Genomic DNA, 19,241 nt, shown 5'->3' with positions numbered 1-19,241 from the left:
GGATGTTTAGTGTTCCTCATCTCAAACTAGTGGAAGACTCCTAAAGCTGGTCCTGGGTCCTGATGTGATCTCAGTACTTGATAATTTCCATGTGTCTGACATAAGATACACAAGCCCTGTCATGTATACTTTCTGGCCCAACCTGCAGTGGCTGTTTCCCCTCTCTACCTAGAAAATCATGTGATACCTCCTACCTTCATCATAATGGGGGGTGGTTTTGCTTTTGTGACACAACAATTATGCAATTAGATGCTCTGAAGATATATAATAAGGAACTCTCCTCTATAATGGTCACCTCTTCAAAAAAAATCATGAGTGAGAGATTGTTGCTAACAGCACTGAAGGGTGGTAATAACACTAAGATCATTACTTTGAATGGGAAGAAGATGAAAAAAATGCCCTCAGCCCTAGAAAAGCTGTCTGGTCTGAGGACTCTAGACCTTCAAAATAATCTCATCTGCAAAGTGTGCCCAGAGCTAAGCACCTTGACCCAGGTGAGGAACCTCAGCTCTTCTTGGGGTTCAGGATGGAAAATAGATGAAAGTGATGAGTGACAGAGCAATGACACTTTGATCTCTGGAGACTTAGCTCTCTGGAGACAATATGGAGTGCTATTGGATGGGCATGAGTAGCCGTTCTCGCTTAAGGCATTACACGTGGTAGGAAAGATGTTGCAATTTACTTCTGTGCCCTTTGGCCCACATCTGGAGTCAGAGTTAGATCTTTGCTATACTCATCTTCCTTTAGGCTGTCATCTGGAAAGAGGTTGGAAGCCTGGGTCTGGTAGTCTGTCTACCTTGGGGCTCACATCTGGAAGTAGGCTTTGAGGTTCCAGGCGAGACTTGGCCTACCCCCCTGGGGGTGCTATCCTGAAGTCTTTACATATGGAATTAAGACACATTTAGCATGTTAGGGAGGGAGCTACTTTTTCATTTCCTAGAACTGGCTGGAACTTCAAGTGCAGGGCTGATAGGAACAGGAAACAAAGGGATTTCTCTCCCCTAAAACAGCCTTTATAAGTTGGCTAATATTTAAAATAAGGAATACCTTCTTAAAGAGAAGCAGTTGACATGGATGAGTCCCAGATGCTTATGGTAAACATTTCTGCCTGGTAATGTCTGACACCAGCTGCTAAAAATCTTGAGATTAAGAGAAGGTAAACCATGCAGTTTTCCTTCTGTTGATTTCTTCACAGTCACCAACACAGAAGGAACCTATAAACAACTGTCATTGCAACAGTTAGAGTAAATCTATCATCTCTATAGAACCTCCTTTACCTTTTATCAGATCACTTACACTTGTATGTAGTCTTAACTAGATCCTGTGAAGAAATGGGCTAATATTCAGTAGTAGTAGTTAATAGTAGCTTCTAAAGGTGTAGTTCTAGCTATAAGACAAGAACTCACACTTTTCTAATGGGACAGATGAGTTCAAAAGAAATTTCACTAGAAATCATGAACTGATTTGTTTTCCTGCTTGAATTTCTTTCTATTAAAACAGCTCTTCATGTTACAAGAGAACCATTGTTAAAAAGCATATACTAAATTATCTTTTGTGACACTTTCAGTCCAGTCCTCACTTCCATATATAATTATTCTCAATTATAATTACTCTCAATTTATTCTCTTTCTTGTCTTGTCCATTTTGATTACTAGTCTTCAAATTCCAATTGCATGTACATGGTAAGCTTAGTTTCTGCAGTTATCTTTTCAACCTAGTGTGATGACACATTTACATCTTCCAATAGTAGCCCCAGCCTCACCCTGCTCCCCACTGTGTAAACTGCCAGTACCGTCGTGCAGTCCACTCTGGCCTTGCTTTGGTGGCCTCACCCTGACCTTTTATAAGCTTTATATCATTTACATCTTGTTCAATTATAGCCATGTTTAGTGATAAGCCTTTTTCTTTGCTTCTCAGGGAATTCTACAATGTGCATTGTTAATGAGTGTCATTCAGAGAGAATCAGTTAATATATTTTTGTTCCCTTGGTCCTTCTCATGGTCTTTTCTTTATACTTAAAAAAATTAGATCATTTTATTTTGTACTGCCATATTTAATCCTTTAATTCTTGCATCTTTGCATTATCATGGCTTCATTTTATTTCAAAATGATGCTACGTAATTTTCGAATGCACCTGTTCTCTGTGATACTTTCCTCTAGGAACCCTCATTCTTCTGCCTTTAACTAAGCTGATTTCCCTCTGGTTTTTCTGGATGCTATCAGTCCAGGACATCCCTTACTGTAATCCTGAAGTGGACTCAACTGTTTTCTGTAACCTGTATTTTCCTCCTCACTCTCCTTCCCTTCACCTTTTATTCTCTCTTTCCTGATGTCACCCGCCTCTGCTGGATTGCTCTAATTAGAACCATGTGCCTGCATGACCAGCAGGTCATCATTCTTTTTCAGTACAGTAAGTCTCCATATACCATCCTGGTCTGGGTATGTTGTAGTTAATACTTAGGTCTCTTGTGTTTAAGAAGAACCATACTATTCTGAAGTCAACTGACTAGGTTCTTGTGGTCTATCTTTAGAGTGCTTTATATGTGTTTCAGGCTAATGGCTTTATGTAATTTTGCTGTTCATAAAGTAACAGTGTTTCTTATATAAGGTTAGGAAATTAACAAAATCTGTTTCTCCTTTGTAAGAGGAGTGATAGAAGCAAGCAAAATGTGCAAGAAACTTTCAAAGAATGAATATGGATGACCAAATTAAAATGCTGCTCACCCATTCTCACAGTTGTTAATAGAAAGGACAGATGAAAGTGAGGGAAGAGTGAAGGGAGGGAGGAGAGGGAGAGGGGAGGGGAGAGGGGAGGGGGAGAAACACGGAGAGGGAGTGGAGAGGAGAGTGGAGGGGAAGGAAGGGAAGGTAGAGCAGGAAGGAAGCAGGGGAGGAGAGAGTGAAGGAGAGGGAGAAAACTGAACCTGATGTGAGTTTGGGACTGTTGTCAAGCTCTTACTAGGTAAAAGTAAAGCACTTGGTCTCTAGTGCTCAGCATCCTAAATGTATAGAAGATGGCCATCCAAAGATGTGTACATTTGTTTGGAAATGGAAGAATATTGAAAGGGGAATACAGTAAACTACTCAAAAGGTTCAGTCAAGGGAAAGTAGTTTTGTTTTTCCTTTTGTTTTTGAAGTTATAGTTACATCATTTCTCCCCTTTCTTAATTCCAGACCCTCTCACATTACCTGCCTTGCTCTCTTTCAAATTCATGATCTCTTTTTTTCATTGATTGTTGTTACATGCTTGTATGTATATGTGTATACATATATGTTCCTAAATAAAACTTACAGTAAAATAAGGAAGATTCTGTAAATTACTGTGATAAAAAAAAACCCTTGACTTAACAAAAAGGGTTAGAAAAAGGTTTGGTGCCCATCAAATTTGAACCAATTACTGAACAGATGTCCTTGCAGAAATACTCTTTGTGTAAAGTTGTTATGACTTTTTTGTAAGGTTGTGATTAGAATAAGATTTTCTGTTTTAAGTAAGTGAATATATACTGTATAATCTCCTAGTAAAGCTTTAAGTAGACATTTCTCAAAAGACATACACAGGGCTAAGCATGTCTATGAAAACATGCTGAACATTATTAATAATCAGGGAAATGCAAACCAAAGCCAAAATGAGATGTCATTTACATGTTAGAATGACCATAGTTAAATGAAATGTGACAAGTGCTGGTGAGGATATGAAGATGGGGGATCATCTTTGTATATAGTGGGACTCATTGTGTAGTCATTGTGGAAAACACTATAGAGTTTCCTCAAGAAATGAAAACGTGAACTAGTTTATGATCCAACAGTCCTACTCTAGGTCCATGTACAGAAGTAACGGTATGAATGATGAGGCGAGACATCTGCACTACATGCTCATTGTGGCATTATTCATAGCATCCAAAACAGAAAAGCATCTGCAATTTCTATCAATGTATGAATAAAGAAAAGGTGTGTATGTATTTACAATGAAATGCCATTCAGCCGTAGAAAGGAGGGAATTCTACTTTGACAGTAAATGAACCCTATAGACATACTAAGTGAAATGAGTGGATATCAAAAGGAATGTTACATAATAACTGGGTGTTTTGTAATTTTAACACTTGCAAACTAAAAAGGCAGGAGGATCCATGTTCAAAATCATTCGCTGAAACAGTCAGTTCTAAGCCAGCCTGGGATACAAGAGACCTTATTTCAAATATATATGTATGTATGTATGTATGTATGTAGGTAGGTAGGTAGGTAGGTAGATAGATAGATAGATAGAACCATAACATCTTTCCTAAAACAGATCCACTCTAAACCCCTAACCACATGTTGCATAAATCACTTTGTATGACATCTGAAACTTAAACTCATGGAAATGGATGTAGAATGGTGGTTACAAGGGTTTGGTGGGGGAAGAGATGATAGGAGGTAGATCAAAGGGTGCAAATTTGTTATGTAATACAAACAAGTTCTAGAGATTGAATATGCAATAATGGGACTGCAGTTACTTTACATACTTGAAACCTTCTAAGAGCAGATTTAATACCATTCAGAGAGAGAGAGAGAGAGAGAGAGAGAGAGAGAGAGAGAATGTTTATATATCCTTGGTAGCTACCATCTAGCCAGTTGAGACAGTACTTGGCTCTAATGGATTGTTGTCCCATCAAAATTGTGTATTTAAAGTGTTACAAGTGACACTTTTTAAAAAATATTGTGTTTATTAGCCAAATCCAGCTTTTATGCTTTAATTTTAGGTTTAATTCCGTAGATAGATTCCATTGCTTTGTAAGTGTTAAAGCATGCAAGAATGTTCCTCTAAGCAGTGGCCCCTTTGGAGGTGGAGTAACCTTTTCCAAGGGTTGCATATCAGATCTCCTGCATATCAGATATTTACATTACGACTCATAACAGTTACAAAGTTACAGTTATGAAGTGGCAATGAAATAACTTTCATGGTTGGGGGGGGTCACCATAGCTTGAGGAATTACATTAAAGGGTTACAGCATTGGGAAGGTTGAGAACCACTGCTCTAAAGTATTCCATTTAAAAAATGTTTAAGTATCTATTAGTTTCAAATAGATATTTGTCTTTTTAAAACTGTGTTTTATAAAACACTGTTACTTTGTTAATTTGGCCAAACAATAAGAGAAAACAGGACAGCTTTTATTAACTGTGTCCCAGTTACTTTCTTTAGACTATGGCTAGAGTTAGTTGTATGAGTAAGCTGATGGCAGAGTTGTAAGTGCCCTCAAGAATGACTGTGTCCTGGAACGCATGGCAGATCTGGACAGGAGAATAGTGCTGATGCTTCTGAGCCTTATACATAGGACTCCTGTTGTTAACTCTCATGGGGAATGAATATGTGTTTGTAGGTTAATCACACTTTTAATCTAATTAAACTCAGTGCCCCAATGTCTTGTAAAAGAGTGGCTGTGATTACAGAAATATGTGAAAAGGTGAATTAGAGTTATAAATTATTAAGACAACAAGTAAATTTAAAAACAGACAGTCAGTGAACTATCAACTTGTATGTATGTATTTATTAATCACCTGCTGCCTTTTTAGTACCATGTATTGTCTTCTGGGCCTGAACAGTTATAATGTTAAATAATTGCTCTCATTTGCCAAGCATCTTATTGTACTATCTTTAAACACAACTTCAAGAAGAATAATAGACATCATTATCTCCATTTTTAAATGAAATAGAGGCTTAGAAATTTGAGTGACTTGCCCTAGATCACAAAGAGCCCAAGAGACCCACTTGTTCTCACACTCAGGAATCCCATAAAATGCTGAATTGGAAGCCATAATATAAGCTCAGAGGACCTGGTGCAGACCTGTGCAGTCCTTGTGCTTGCTGCCTCAGTCTGTAAGTTCAGATGAGCCTTGCTCACACTGATTTAGAGGGCCTTGGTTGATTTTTTTTTTTTTTTGGTGTTTTCTCTGCTGGGTCTTACTCTTCCCACCTCCTCTTCCATAGGGTTCTCTGAGCTCTGAGAGGAGGAAGTTTATGGAGACATCCCATTTAGGGCTGAGTATTCTAAGGTCTCTCTCTGCATAATGTCTGGGTCTCTGTATTTGGAAACATAGCATTTGATGGGCAGGTCTTCATGGACTGATTATCCAAACAGTTGTTTAGACATAATCTAGTAGGATTAGGAAGAGGGACTTAAGTAATGTTATAGCACATTTGTTGTAAATTCAGCTGTGCTATTTTAGAGACAGGCAGTAAGTAAGTTTAAGTACTAACAGAGTGGTGGGAATGGAATGTGAGACTTGCACCTACGAGAAATTTTGATGTTAAGATTTGATTACTGACTGAATTCAGAGAAAGGAGAAAAAGAAGTTGTAGCTGATCCTACACTTTGGCCCCCACAGGATTATAATAACGGTAGGTATATTATCAAAAGTAGGGAAGAGAAAAGCTGACCTACTTTGTTTATGGGTATCATCACATTTTAGAATCTGATCTAAGCATGAACCATGGGAGAGGTCTTAGGAGCCAAAACCAACAAGATGCAGTTTTTACAGGGAAAAATGTAAATTCCTACATTTAGATTAAGACAGGAATTCATTGCACAAACCCAGGATGTGGTTTATATGCTTGACAGTTAACATAGGTTTGTTGTTGTTATTCTTGGCCATGGGGGTGTAGTTTATGCACAAGTAATGTGCCTCATTGCCAGAAATATATGACATGTTAGACTACATTAATGAAAGTGTACTCATCTGCCCAAAGATTCCACCATCCCCAGCATTTGTGTCATGAATTAATTGTCTTTGTCACCCTAGGCACTGTGTTTTCTGAGAGGAGCATTCACAGTGAATGCTGAAAGTGGCCAGTGTGGTCAAAGGGTCTGGAAACTATGTCCTAAGGAAAATAAATGGTTAAGGAAAAGATGGATCAAATTTAAAGAGTACAATAACAATTCTTCAAAAAATTTAAATATTATGTAAGAGGAGTGGGAATAAAACTATTGTTTATGGTTGCTGTGGGAAGAACTGGGTAAGGGGTACAGAGAGCTAGAGCTTAATCATAAAAAAAAAATAATAACAGATGGGCCAGCGACATGGTTCATCAAGTGAAGGTGTTTGCCTCCAAGTCTGGCAGCCCAAGTTTGATCCCTGAGATTCATGTAGTAGAAGGAGAGAAATGACTCCAGCTAGTTCTCCTCTGACTTCCACAATCACTCTGTGGCATGTGCACCCTCCCCTGATTAATTAAGTATAATACACAATTAAAAAATAATGGGTGGAAGATAGATGTTAATGACAGAGAGCTAGCTGTTCCATGCTGTGATCACGGGGAAGGTATATATTCTCTCTTGCATGGTAGACTAGGTGACTTACACAAATTAATTCCCACACAATGTGCTAACAAGAAATATGAAATTGGCAATGCTATCACTTGGGGATTGGAACCAGATCGAACTGCAGAGAGAATACCAGTAGACCGTCCTTCTGGAGATAATTTTTGAAGTAGTGCAAACCGAAGAACTTAAAATTGTTTGCCTAAAATGCTTCTTTAGGAGCCACATGTAACTGACATGTTACTGAAACCCTTGCTAGGATCAGCTTTGTCAAGAACACCCAATTTTCACCTCAAACAACTCCTTTACAAAGAAACCTTCCCCCGTGACCCTAATCCAGCTCCAAGTTATTCAGCATCGCATCGCCCTGTTTTCTTCTTTAGCAGTTAATACTAACAAAATGAATTATTATTATTTTTTTTTAGCTTGTGGCCTGTCCTATATCCCAATATTAGATTATAAGAGTTCTTGAGTATCTTTTTTTTTTAAAGATTTATTTATTATGTATACAGTGTTCTGCCTGCATGTGTCCCTGCAAGCCAGAAGAGGGCACCAGATCTCATTATAGATGGTTGTGAGCTGCCATGTGGGTGCTGGGAATTGAACTCAGGACCTCTGGAAGAGCAGTCAGTGCTCTTAACCTCTGAGCCACCTCTCCAGCCTGAGTATCTTATTCATGACAACACGGCTAGCATTCAAGAGAGTGACAAAGAGCGAATAAGTCCAAAATAAATACAAGTGAACTAATGAAACATCTAGGTGGGGAGGCATTTTTCAACCATAGTTCAATCCTTGACTTAGTCCTTGGAATTTCATATATAATTTTTTTTTTTGGTTTTTTTTTTGAGACAGGGTTTCTCTGTGTAGCTTTGTGCCTTTCCTGGAACTCACTTGGTAGCCCAGGCTGGCCTCGAACTCACAGAGATCCGCCTGGCTCTGCCTCCCGAGTGCTGGGATTAAAGGCGTGTGCCACCACCGCCCGGCTTCATATATAATTTTAATTATGCTGAGCCTTAGCATATTTTCATGAAGACAGAGCGTGTTTGTTGCTGCCTGACATTTCGGAGATGGTTACAAATTTAAAAGCAGCTGATGTCATCCTTTTGGGATGGTGGTGCACACATGTAATCCTAGACATGGAAACTGAAGCAGGTGGATTGCAATGATTTGAGACCAGCCTGGTTTACATTTTTATAGGTCAGTCTGGGCTACAGAATGAAATGTCTGCAAAAATGAAACAACAAAACTTTCTTTTTTTTAAAAAAAAATCTATTTTTGAGGTCATAAATTATTTCTCCTCTTTCCTCCCTCCAACCTCATCTACCCAACCCCCTTACTCTCTCTCAAATTCATGGCCTCTTTTTCTTGGTAAGTACAAACACACACACACACACACACACACACACACACACACACACACACACACACACAGTGCATGTGTAGAAGGCAGCTTGGGGGAGTCCTCTCTCCTACCACCTTGTGGACTTCGAAACTGAGCTCAGCTTGGCATGCTTTTCAGCAAGTGCCTTTACCCAGGGCCATCTCATTGGCCCTTGTTAATAATAGCGCAAGTGTCTCAAAAGGTGTCTATTAGTCACTGGTTTTGCTCTTTTGTTTTCTCCACCGGTCACTCCTACACACTTCTTTCCCAGTACTCCCCTGCTATCACAGTCATTAATGACTTTTGCGTTGCTACATCCAGTGGTTGTTTCTTATGCTTTGATTTCATTTCACCTTCCCCTGGGATTTGACTCACACCTTCCTTTTCAGAAGAGTTTTCATTTTCCCCATGAATGTATTTTGGAAAGCCTTAGACACAGATGTCTGTAATTTACTAAGGCAGTTCTCTTGGGGGAATACACACATATATGTGTTTATGTATGTGTGTGTGTATGTATGTATGTATGTATGTATGTATATGGGGGGAATGGAGCTGCTAAGTCAAGGAAGAGTCCAGGCAAAGATGTGTGGTGACAATGAGTTACACTAGTAGTATAAAATTAACACAACTGCAGACTCTCTATCACATCTTTTCCCTCAAATTGCTAATATATTTTAACCCTACCTTCAAAATAAATTGGCTAATATGTCAATAATATTCTCAATAATATTCCTGCAACGTGTACTCATGAACACATTCAAAAGATTACACACTATGGCCAAGTTGGTTTTATCCCAGGAACGCAAGTTTGGTTCAGAAATTATCCAAATCAGTAAATAAATATAGCACGACACATAAACACAGAAACCACATGACCATCTCAATAGATGCAAGAAAGGCCTTTGACAAAGTTCAGTATCCCTTCATGATAAATGCTCTGAACAATCCAGGACTACAAGGAACATATCTTAACATATTAAGAGTTCTATGCAAAAAACTATACCTGATATTATGAAAAGAGAAATGGAATTTCTTCTAAATTCAGGAGTGAGACAAGCACACTTACTTTTATTTTTATTCAATATAGTGCTCAAATACTTTTTTAAATTATTGTTATCTCACAATGTGGCTCTGACTGTCCTGGAACTCACTATGTAGACCAGGCTAGCCTCAAACTCACCGTGATCTACCTGCCTCAGCTTCCCAAGTGCTGGGATTAAGAGAGGTAAGCCACCATTTTTGGTCAGTGCTTGAAATCTTAACAGAGCAATACAACAAGAGAAAGAAATCAAAGAGATACAAACAGAAATGGAAGAAGTCAAAGTATTATTATTTTTATGACATGATCCTATCCTTAAAACACCCTTAATGACTGACTCCTTCAAAAACCTCCTAGGAACTGATAAACATTATCTAATAACAACATATTATTAGAAGGAAATAATCATCAGTGAAGAGATAGGTTACTATAAAAAATTCTTCACTAACTACATAAAACATAGGATAACATCTAAAGTACATAAAGAACTGTAAAATCAAACACCAAAACACCAAGTCTAACCAGTAAGTGACTGATGAACTGAACAGACACTTCTCAAAAGAACAAACGCAAATGGCCAATAAATATTTGGAAAATCTTTAAAAGTATGGAAATAAAGGCTGCTCCATGAGTTCAGCCTTATTCTGAATGGCTGTCACTAGGAAAACAAGACCAAATGCTGGCAAGGATATGGGAGTACTGAGTCACTGTTGGTGGGAATATAAAATCGTGTAGCCAGTACGGAAACGAGTATGGAGGGTTTTCCAAAAAGTGAAAACATAAATAGCGGATGTCTCTGCTGTATTGCTACTTGATATATACCCGCCAAGACTGTAAGTGAACACAACACAGCGGAATGGCATATCTGTGGTGATTGCTGCATTATTGACAAGAGTTAAAAAAATGGAACTATCAGTCATTAACTGATGAATGGATAGACAAAATGTGCTGCATGCACAATGGAGTTTTATTTAGCCATAAAGAAACAAGGAATCATGACATTTTCAGGGATATAAGTGAAACTAGAGATCATTACTTAAGTGAATGAGCCAGCCTAAGAACAGCCTATGCTCTCATATGAAGAATCTAGGTTTAAGTGTGTGTGTGTGTGTGTGTGTGTATGTGTGTATGTGTGTGTGTGTGTGTGTGTGTGTGTGTGTGTGTGTGTGTGTGTGTGTGTGTGTGTCTGAGAGGAGACCATGAGAGAAGAGCAAGCTGTAAGGAAGGAGCAGCTGGGGTTGGTGAGAAGGTGATAAAATACATGTAATATAGAAGGGGAGGGAAAAGATGTGCCAGAACTGGAAATAACAAAAGAGGGCTGGAGAAGGGAGAGGGCTGTGGGGAAGAGGGATGAATAAGAATAATTAATATGATGACATGCATGAAATGCCATAATGAAATTACTTTGTGTGCTAGCTTAAGAAGATGGATAAAAATAATGTCTTTATGTTGTCTTAGGTTCTATAGATCTCAGCAGAGTCTTAACTTACTGCCTTTTCCATTTGGAGGTTGATAATGTACAAATACCTTAAATCTCTATGTTTACAGTTGACATTACTAAATCTGGGAAACAACCAATTAGAAGAAGTTCCTGAAGAGATGAAACACCTTATATCCCTGAAGAAGCTTCATTTATTTGGAAACAGAATTCATAGATTTGCTACTGGAGTCTGTGGTAAGTTAGTTAAGGAATACTATAGCATTGCATTTAACCCCTTGAGTTCAATAATTTGATACAGAAATGAAAAAGAATCCCACCCACTGTGCAGAAATTAAGGAATTTCTGAAGCAAAACTTTTCAATGTTTTTAAAAAATACACTTTTTGAAAATCTCATACATGAATATAATGTGCTTTGATCAAATCCATCCTCCATGCCTTCTCCTCCAACCCCTTATGTTTTATAACCATATCCCCACTGAGCAGCATAGATACACCAAAGTCACAAGCCTATCCTAAAGCTAAGTCAACTGTAAGCTTTCTTTAGGATTATGATAGACTAAAATGGCTTAATTTTTTTTGAGAAAAATCACATGACATGAGACAAAACCTAATCCATAGAATATCCAGTTCATGAATAAACTGTTTGTCTTCTGTTGGTATTTTTAATATTTTGAATTGGGTGCCATAATTTTCAAGTTGGAGCATTGGGGAAAAGCAGTCTAGATCTCTGGCCCTTTGTTTCAAATAAAGATTAAGCCAAAATGTAGTTTCATTCCTAAATGGGACCAATTTCCAGGAACTGGTTGCATGGTAGTAGCCCTGGATGATGAAACTTAGGGAAATCATGATTAATGGAGGAATCTGTCATTGAGAACTCTGTCTTGTTAGTGGCAGGAGCTGTGGGGTGACTATACTTGAGTGGAAAATAGAGCCAGTTGGTTCAAAAGGAAGGTTGTGACAAGACAGAGACAGAAGGGCTATAGGTGTGAAAGCTGAGGGAAGCTTTGGTGAGAAAGTGGACTACATCCCGGTTCTGCCTTTTAGTTCTCAGGTCCAGTGTGTGGTGAGCCTGCTTCTATTCTTTGTCCTCAGATGCGGTGGCTTAGGTTTGTAACAATGGGATAAATTTTCTCTTTTTGCCTTAGCTAGGAAGCATCTGTCTTCAGCAACTCACAGAACCGTGGCCAAGCAAGAATCCAAAAGGAATTCAAAGGTGTATAGAAAGACTAAAACTTATTCCCTGCCAGATGGCTAAAATGACATATTATTTTCTGACAGATGGTTTACAAGAGTTGATTCTGCTTAATCTGAATTACAATCTACTTAAGAGTCTTCCTGAAGAAATTGGCAGGTAATTTATTTATAGTGAGACTTGGTTAAACATTACATTTCTCTGCTTACCCAAACTCGGTCCCATTCCTTTGGTGGTGTTAGGCATCAAGTAGTCAGGGGTTGGGGGTGGGTACAAAGCATAGGGAGATAGAAGTCTGAAGTAAGTCACAGAAGTTTTTTTTCTTTTTCTTTTGTGTGTATATGGCGTATGCATGTGTGTACACATGTGTATGGTAGTATGTGTAGAGACCACAGTCTGACATCAAGATATTAGGATGATTCCTCAGTCTCTTTCCTCTTTATCTATTGAGATAGGGTCTCTCACTGGACCTGGAGCTCATCCTTTGTATTTAACTGGGTGGCAGCAAGTCCCAGTGATCTGCCTAGCTCTGACTCCTAGCTCTGGGATTACAGACATGTGTCACCATGCCAGGCTGGAGGAGGTCCACACTCAGGTCCCCATGCTTGCAGAGCAAGCATTTTACCAACAGAACCATCGCCCAATAACTAAGTTTAAGCAAATAATTCCTGAGCTACTTTGAGAAATGAGAAATAGTGGGTAATACAAGAGTAAAAGTTGCCGGCGGTGGTGGCACATGTCTTTAATCCCAGCACTCGGGAGGCAGAGGCAGGCGGATCTCTGTGAGTTCGAGGCCAGCCTGGTCTCCAAAGTGAGTTCCAGGAAAGGTGCAAAGCTACACAGAGAAACCCTGTCTTGAAAAACCAAAACCAAAACAAACAAACAAAAAAAAAAGAGTAAAAGTTGGAGTATAAAACAGAAGGCTTTAAGGTGATGTTATTGATAGGCCAGCTCAGTTCTTGGAGCTTGCTCCATCACAGATGGGGACATTAAATTTTATTTCACCAATGTCATAAACCATTTTGAGTTCGATGGGAAAAGGTTGTATAAAAGCAAAGGATTTAAAATTACGATGTCATTTTCGTTAAATAAAAACCAGCACATTTTATTATCATTAGCAACAACCAAAATATGTTGTTTTCCCTTATCCTGCACATCTGTGCAGACAGATCATCATTATAGTGTTTCTGCAGCCAGCTGAAGGCCTTTTCTTTCTGAGCTAGTATGCACTCTTGAGCTGTTTCTCTGACAGATGGAGAGAGCTCTGCTCAGGTTGACTTTGGAGATTCTTCATTGCATATTGAATAGAAACATATGCATGTAAGAGCAACTAGAGGCTTCAGAGAGAATGTGACACTGCGATCAGTCCTCAGCACAGGACTGTCTGTCTGCAAAGTCTAATGTGTTCTAATTCACTTGTCTATACTTCTCTCCAAATCCTTTTATGGGGGGGGGCAGTACTTTAAGTAGAATAAATAGAAAAAAATGAACGGGGGCTGGAGAGATGGCTCCGGGGTTAAGAGCACTGGCTGCTCTTCCAGAAGACCTGAGTTCAATCCCCAGCAATCATATGGTGGCTCACAACCATCTATAATAGGATCTGATTCCCTCTTCTGGCCTGCAGGTATACATTCAGAGCACTCGTACATAAGATATAAATAAATAAGATTTGAAAAAAATGAACAATCTAATTTCCGTAGAAAAGAAATACTTATGATAACTAAAATGCCAGTAGTTGCTTGCTTTTCCATGGTTTTAACTTACCAATCAATTGGTGTATATACTGATGTTGATACAGTGAACAGGAAAAGATATATTGAAGAGAACTGGTAACTCAGGTTCAGAATATAAGTTTGTGCAACTAGCCTTGTGACCTTGGACTAGCTAGTTACTGCCCTAGATCTCACTTTCTGCCCCTTGTGATGTGAGACTTTTGAGGAGCTGAACTTCAAAGCCCTTGCAGTGGTGATATGACTCTGCAGTTTGAGAAGCTGTGTTTGGAGTGGGGTGCACACTATTTAAAGATGCATGCACATGAAAGATATATAGGAAAATGGAAGGATGGCTTTCATTAGAAAAAGTGGGATCCCAAACCTGTGGGCCATGTAGTTCTCATAGCTAGCTCTGGTGCATCTCTATTCTGACCATAGATACAAGCTAACTGGTCATCTTTGCAAGTGGAATTTCACTTCCTCATCCTGGTGAAGTTTTTTTTATTTTAAAGGCTTTAATTTTATTTTTAAATTATGTATAACATGTGTATGACAGTATATTTAGAGACTACAGGCTGACGTTGAGATGAATGTGTGTCTGCGTGGATTTGTTTATGTGAGTTCCAGCTGCTTGGGGAAGCCAGTGCATGGAATGGCGTTCTCTGAAGCTGGAGTTACAGGCAGTTGTGAGCTGCCTGATGATGGATACTGGGTACCAAATCTGGGTCATCTGCAAGAGCAGTATTGAGTCTTAACTGACAGGCTATCTGTCTAGCTCCAGTGGGAGAAATTTCTTTCCATACCTTAATGTTTTTCATTTTTACAATGAGGGTGATAATAGTATTTACTTTATAAGGTGGTTTTGTGGTTGAATAGTATCTATAAAGGCTTTTTAGGATTCAGTAAGTTATTGGGAGCTGGAGAGATGGCTCAGCAGTTAATGGCACTTGCTGCTCTTGCAGAAGACCCGGGTTCCTATCCCAGCACCCACATTCAGCAGCTCACAACCACGAATAACTTCAGAACAGGTGATCTGCCTTCTTCTGGCCTCTATGGGTACCCAAATGCATGTAGTGCACAAGCATATAGTCAAGTGTGTTTGTTCATGTGCTGGTGCCGGTGTGTGTGTGTGTGTGCACGGCTAGTGCGTGCACATTTGTGTGTGTATGCACACACACAGACACACATACACAAATAAAAATAAAATGAATAAATCTTAAAAAGGGAAATGAGAAAAAAAATAAAAGCATAAGTTCTCAGTAAGATTTTTACTATTATCATTATGAGTTGCTCTTTATTGTATCTGCTGTATGTTCTTCCCGCTCACTCTTTTGTATATGAATTTTGGAAAAGCATGAGACCTGTGCAGTGTGGCATCCTCCTCTCACTCTTCTGGAAATCAAGCAGCTGCTTCAGCAGTAAAGGCTATGAATGAATGAGCTTAGTTAAAGGAGGGCAAATAGGGCCCATGACAACTCTGTGCTGATGCCTGGCTTCTGTTCACTGCTATTCTCAATTTGTTCAGAACCCCTCTACGAGGGGTAGAGAAGAATTTGTTAGTTATCTTCAGCTTCGTAGTTCTTTGGTTTGAAGTCTGGATAACTGTGTTGTGAGTGGCAATGTACAGCTGCATAGCTGCACAGCTGCATAGCTGCACAGCTGCACAGCTGCAGACAGTAGAAGCCTCCTGCACAGAGAATCTCTGAAACAGAAAGAGGGAGAGGGGAAGGGATCAAAGACTCATGCCCTCTCATCTGCCACCTAGCGAAGCTATTTTGTGAAGTTATTTGTCAACACTATGGGGTAGGGGAGCAAGGAGGAGCTGCAAGTGCAGCCCTTCTCCAGGTTCCCTTTGCAAGGTACTCTCCCTGCTCTCTTGAAAGGAGAAGGGTGTTAGACCCTGACTCACCCAAACACATGACAGACATATTTGTAACAAGCTCTGAGCTCATTTTAGAGTTTTTGGGGAAAGAATAGCAAAGAAAAACCACACCTCAGTGGAAACCCAAAGAGCTCAACTGAAACAATGATTTAACTGAGCAATGAAGAACAAGCTCCATGTCTTCCGCTGTAGGACACACCCATGCATTTTCATTCCTTATTTACTTATTTTTGTTTTTATATCCCAAGAAAAGTTTCCCCTTCCTCCTCTCCTTCCAGTCCCTCCTCCATCTCTCCTTCCCACCACCATCCACTCCTCCTCCTCCGTTTCTCTTCAGAAATGGGCGGGCCTCCCATGGACATCAGCCAGTCTTGGTATATCAAGTTGCAGTGATATTAGGCACCTCTTCTCCTATTAAGGCTGGATGAGATAATCCAGTAGGAGGAAAGGGTCCCCAAAAGCAAGCAACAGAGTCAGAGACAGCCCCTGTTCCCACTGTTAGGAGTCCCACAAGAATACCAAGTTATACAACTGTAACATATATGCAGAGGGCTAGGTCAGTCCCATGCAGGCTCCCTGGTTGTCGGTTCAGTCTCTGTGGGCCACTATGAGCCCAAGTTAGTTGGTTCTGTAGTGTCCTTGACACTACTAGGTCCTACGATCCTTTCTCCCCTTCTTCTGTAGGATTCCCTGAGCTCTGCCTAGTGTTTGGCTATGGATCTGCATCTGTTTCCAGCAGTTGCTGGGTGAGCTTCCCTGATAATAGTTGGGCTACCCACCAATCTATGAGTATAGCAGATTATCATTAGGAATCGTTTAATTGACTTTTTGTTTGTTTGTTTGCCAGTCGTGTTTGGTTCTATCCTGGTCTCTGGGGTATCCCGCTCTGGGTCCTGGCCCTCAGGGGTGAGCTACCTCTCGTGGTATGGGTTTCAAGCTGTGCCAGTCATTAGTTGGTCACTTCCACAATTTCTGCTCCACCTTTACCTCAGCACATCTTGTAGGCAGGACAAATGGTAGGTCGAAGGGTTTGTGGCTGGGTTGGTGTCCTGATCCCTCCACTGGAAGTCTTGTCTGGTTACAGGAGATGGCTGATTCAGGCTCAGTATCTCCCATTGCTAAGAGTCTTATCTAGGGCCACCCTCATAGATTTCTGGGAGTTTCCATTGCACTAGGTTTTTAGCTCATCCCAGACATGCCTCCTGATTCCAGATTCTCTCCCAGTACTCTCTCCCTCCATCCTCCCCACGTCTGACCCTTGCTGTTCCCACCCCCTATCCAGCCCCCTCCCCTTTCCTTCATTCCTTTTCAACATCTAGTTCTTGTTTGACTCTACTCCACTCGAAGTTAATTTCCTTCTGATTTTTTAAAAAGTTATTTCTTTTATTTTTTGAGGTTAAAATATAACTACATCATTTTCCCTTTCTCTTTCCTCCTCTCAAGCCTTCCCATATACCACTCCTTGTTCTCTTTCAAATCCATGACCTCTTTTTTCAATAATTGTTGTTGCACACACACATATACATAAATCCATCATCTACACACGTATATAAACACATATATAAATACATATATTCATTCTTGATTACAACCTGCCCGTTTTGTCTAGTATTACTTGTAGATATGTCTTCAAGGCTGACAACTTGGTAACTAATGGATGTGCTCCTGAGCTCACTTGGTTCTCAGCTTCTTTGTCTCCACTGGTCAACCTCTTTGCTTTCTCTCTAGCTCTTTCATTGTTTTTTTGTCTGTAGCTTTCCTTTCTTGCTTAATTCCTTGCAAATTCTCTTCTGCCCTCTCCATTCTACCTTACATGATCTCTGAAGGTTAGTAATATTTAGACAGCCTAATCGCTGAGGTTTTCTGCTGAGCAAATAGTATGCAGGATTCATGAATCTATAATCTGGAGAGTTATGACAAGTCTATATGCTAATAGTACTCTGAATATCTCATACAACCCAGAATACTCCTAGTTACCTTGGACTTCTTAACCTCTCACAGGCAACTGATTAGCAAATTAGTTGTTTTCAGACTTGTTTAATGGAATCATAGAGTATATACACATTCCTATTTTATAATAACTTTTTAAAACAATTGTAATAGGTGCTCTCTGCCACTGAGCCATTCTCAGCCCTCATGCACACATTCTTCTGTGTCTTGTTTTGCTTAGAATATGTATTTTAGAATTACCTTATTGTTGGGGTTCTTCATTATTTTTCACTTCTCCTAGATAGCATTTTACTGTACAGATGTATCATAAATCATTCGTCTTCTCTCCTGCTTATTGACCTTCAGATTATTTCTAGTTTGGCCCAAGAATTGTTCTATGCCAAATAGTTTTGTACAAGTATTTTTTATCGGCATATGATTAATTCTCACTCCAGTTCAAAATAGTGGAGTTGTAGAGCCTTACTGTATAAGTGTTAATTTATATGTCACTTTTAAAGCCAATCACTTTTCAGCAAAGTGATTATGCAGTTTTACATTCTCATCTGCAATTTAAATATTCCTTATTCAAGTATACATAAAATCTCATGGGGTTTTAGTTTACATTTCACTGATGTCTAATGATGTTATGTACCTTTTCCTGTTCTTACTCATCATTTATATAAACTTTGTTTTTTCATTTCCCAGTGCATCCATATTCTTTTTATTTTCAAAATATTTTTCTTATTTTTTGAAAGTAAAATATAATCACATCATTTCCCTTTTCCCTTTTCTTCCTCCAATTCCTCCCATGTACCCTACTTTGTTCTCTATCAGATTCACGATCTCTTTTTTCTTTAATTGTTGTTACGTATTTGTGCATGTGTGTGCATGCATGTATGTGTGTGTGTGTGTGTGTGTGTGCGTGTGCGTGTATCCATTCCTAAAGTGTTTGTTTCCAGCATCTTGTTCATTAAAAGTTGTATTACTCCTGTTAGAACATTGTAAGCATTCTTTGTGTATTTTGAGTACAAGTGCTTTGACAAGTATATGCATTGCAGATAGTTTCTTTCTAGCCATGGCTTGTCTTAATTTTCAAAATGGTAGCTTTTATAAAGCATATCTATGTAAAGTGTATGCTTATAAATATATATTTATTCATGGTACTTTTGATAGACAGTAGTTTGTAATTTTCATGGTCATCAATTTACAAATGTTTTTTCTTTTATGTTTGCTTTAAAGAAGTCTTTGCCTACCCCAAAGCTATCAAGAAAGTATACTGTATTGTTTTTGTTTTTTTCAAGACAGGGTTTCTCTGTGTAGCTTTGCGTCTTTCCTGGAACTCACTCTTTAGTCCAGGCTGGCCTCGAAC

The 19,241-nt window shown here is 39.2% G+C and overlaps 1 protein-coding gene across 1 annotated transcript in view; it reads left to right on the top strand.

Annotated features, from left to right (window-relative positions):
• Nucleotides 1-311: 311 nt before the first annotated feature.
• Nucleotides 312-19,241, top strand: part of Lrrc69 (leucine rich repeat containing 69) — a 98,533-nt gene continuing 79,603 nt past the window's right edge. The window contains exons 1-3 of the mRNA XM_052717923.1: nt 312-494; nt 11,264-11,390; nt 12,436-12,508. Of these exons, the coding sequence (XP_052573883.1) occupies nt 312-494; nt 11,264-11,390; nt 12,436-12,508 (383 nt within the window). The remainder of the gene's footprint in view (nt 495-11,263; nt 11,391-12,435; nt 12,509-19,241) is intronic.

Source organism: Peromyscus californicus, unplaced genomic scaffold (assembly GCF_007827085.1).
Source record: "Peromyscus californicus insignis strain IS unplaced genomic scaffold, ASM782708v3 Scaffold_5__1_contigs__length_169319896, whole genome shotgun sequence".
Taxonomy (NCBI): domain Eukaryota; kingdom Metazoa; phylum Chordata; class Mammalia; order Rodentia; family Cricetidae; genus Peromyscus; species Peromyscus californicus.
The sequence above is the reverse complement of the archived record's forward strand: the minus strand, read 5'-3'. Positions and strand labels throughout refer to the sequence as shown.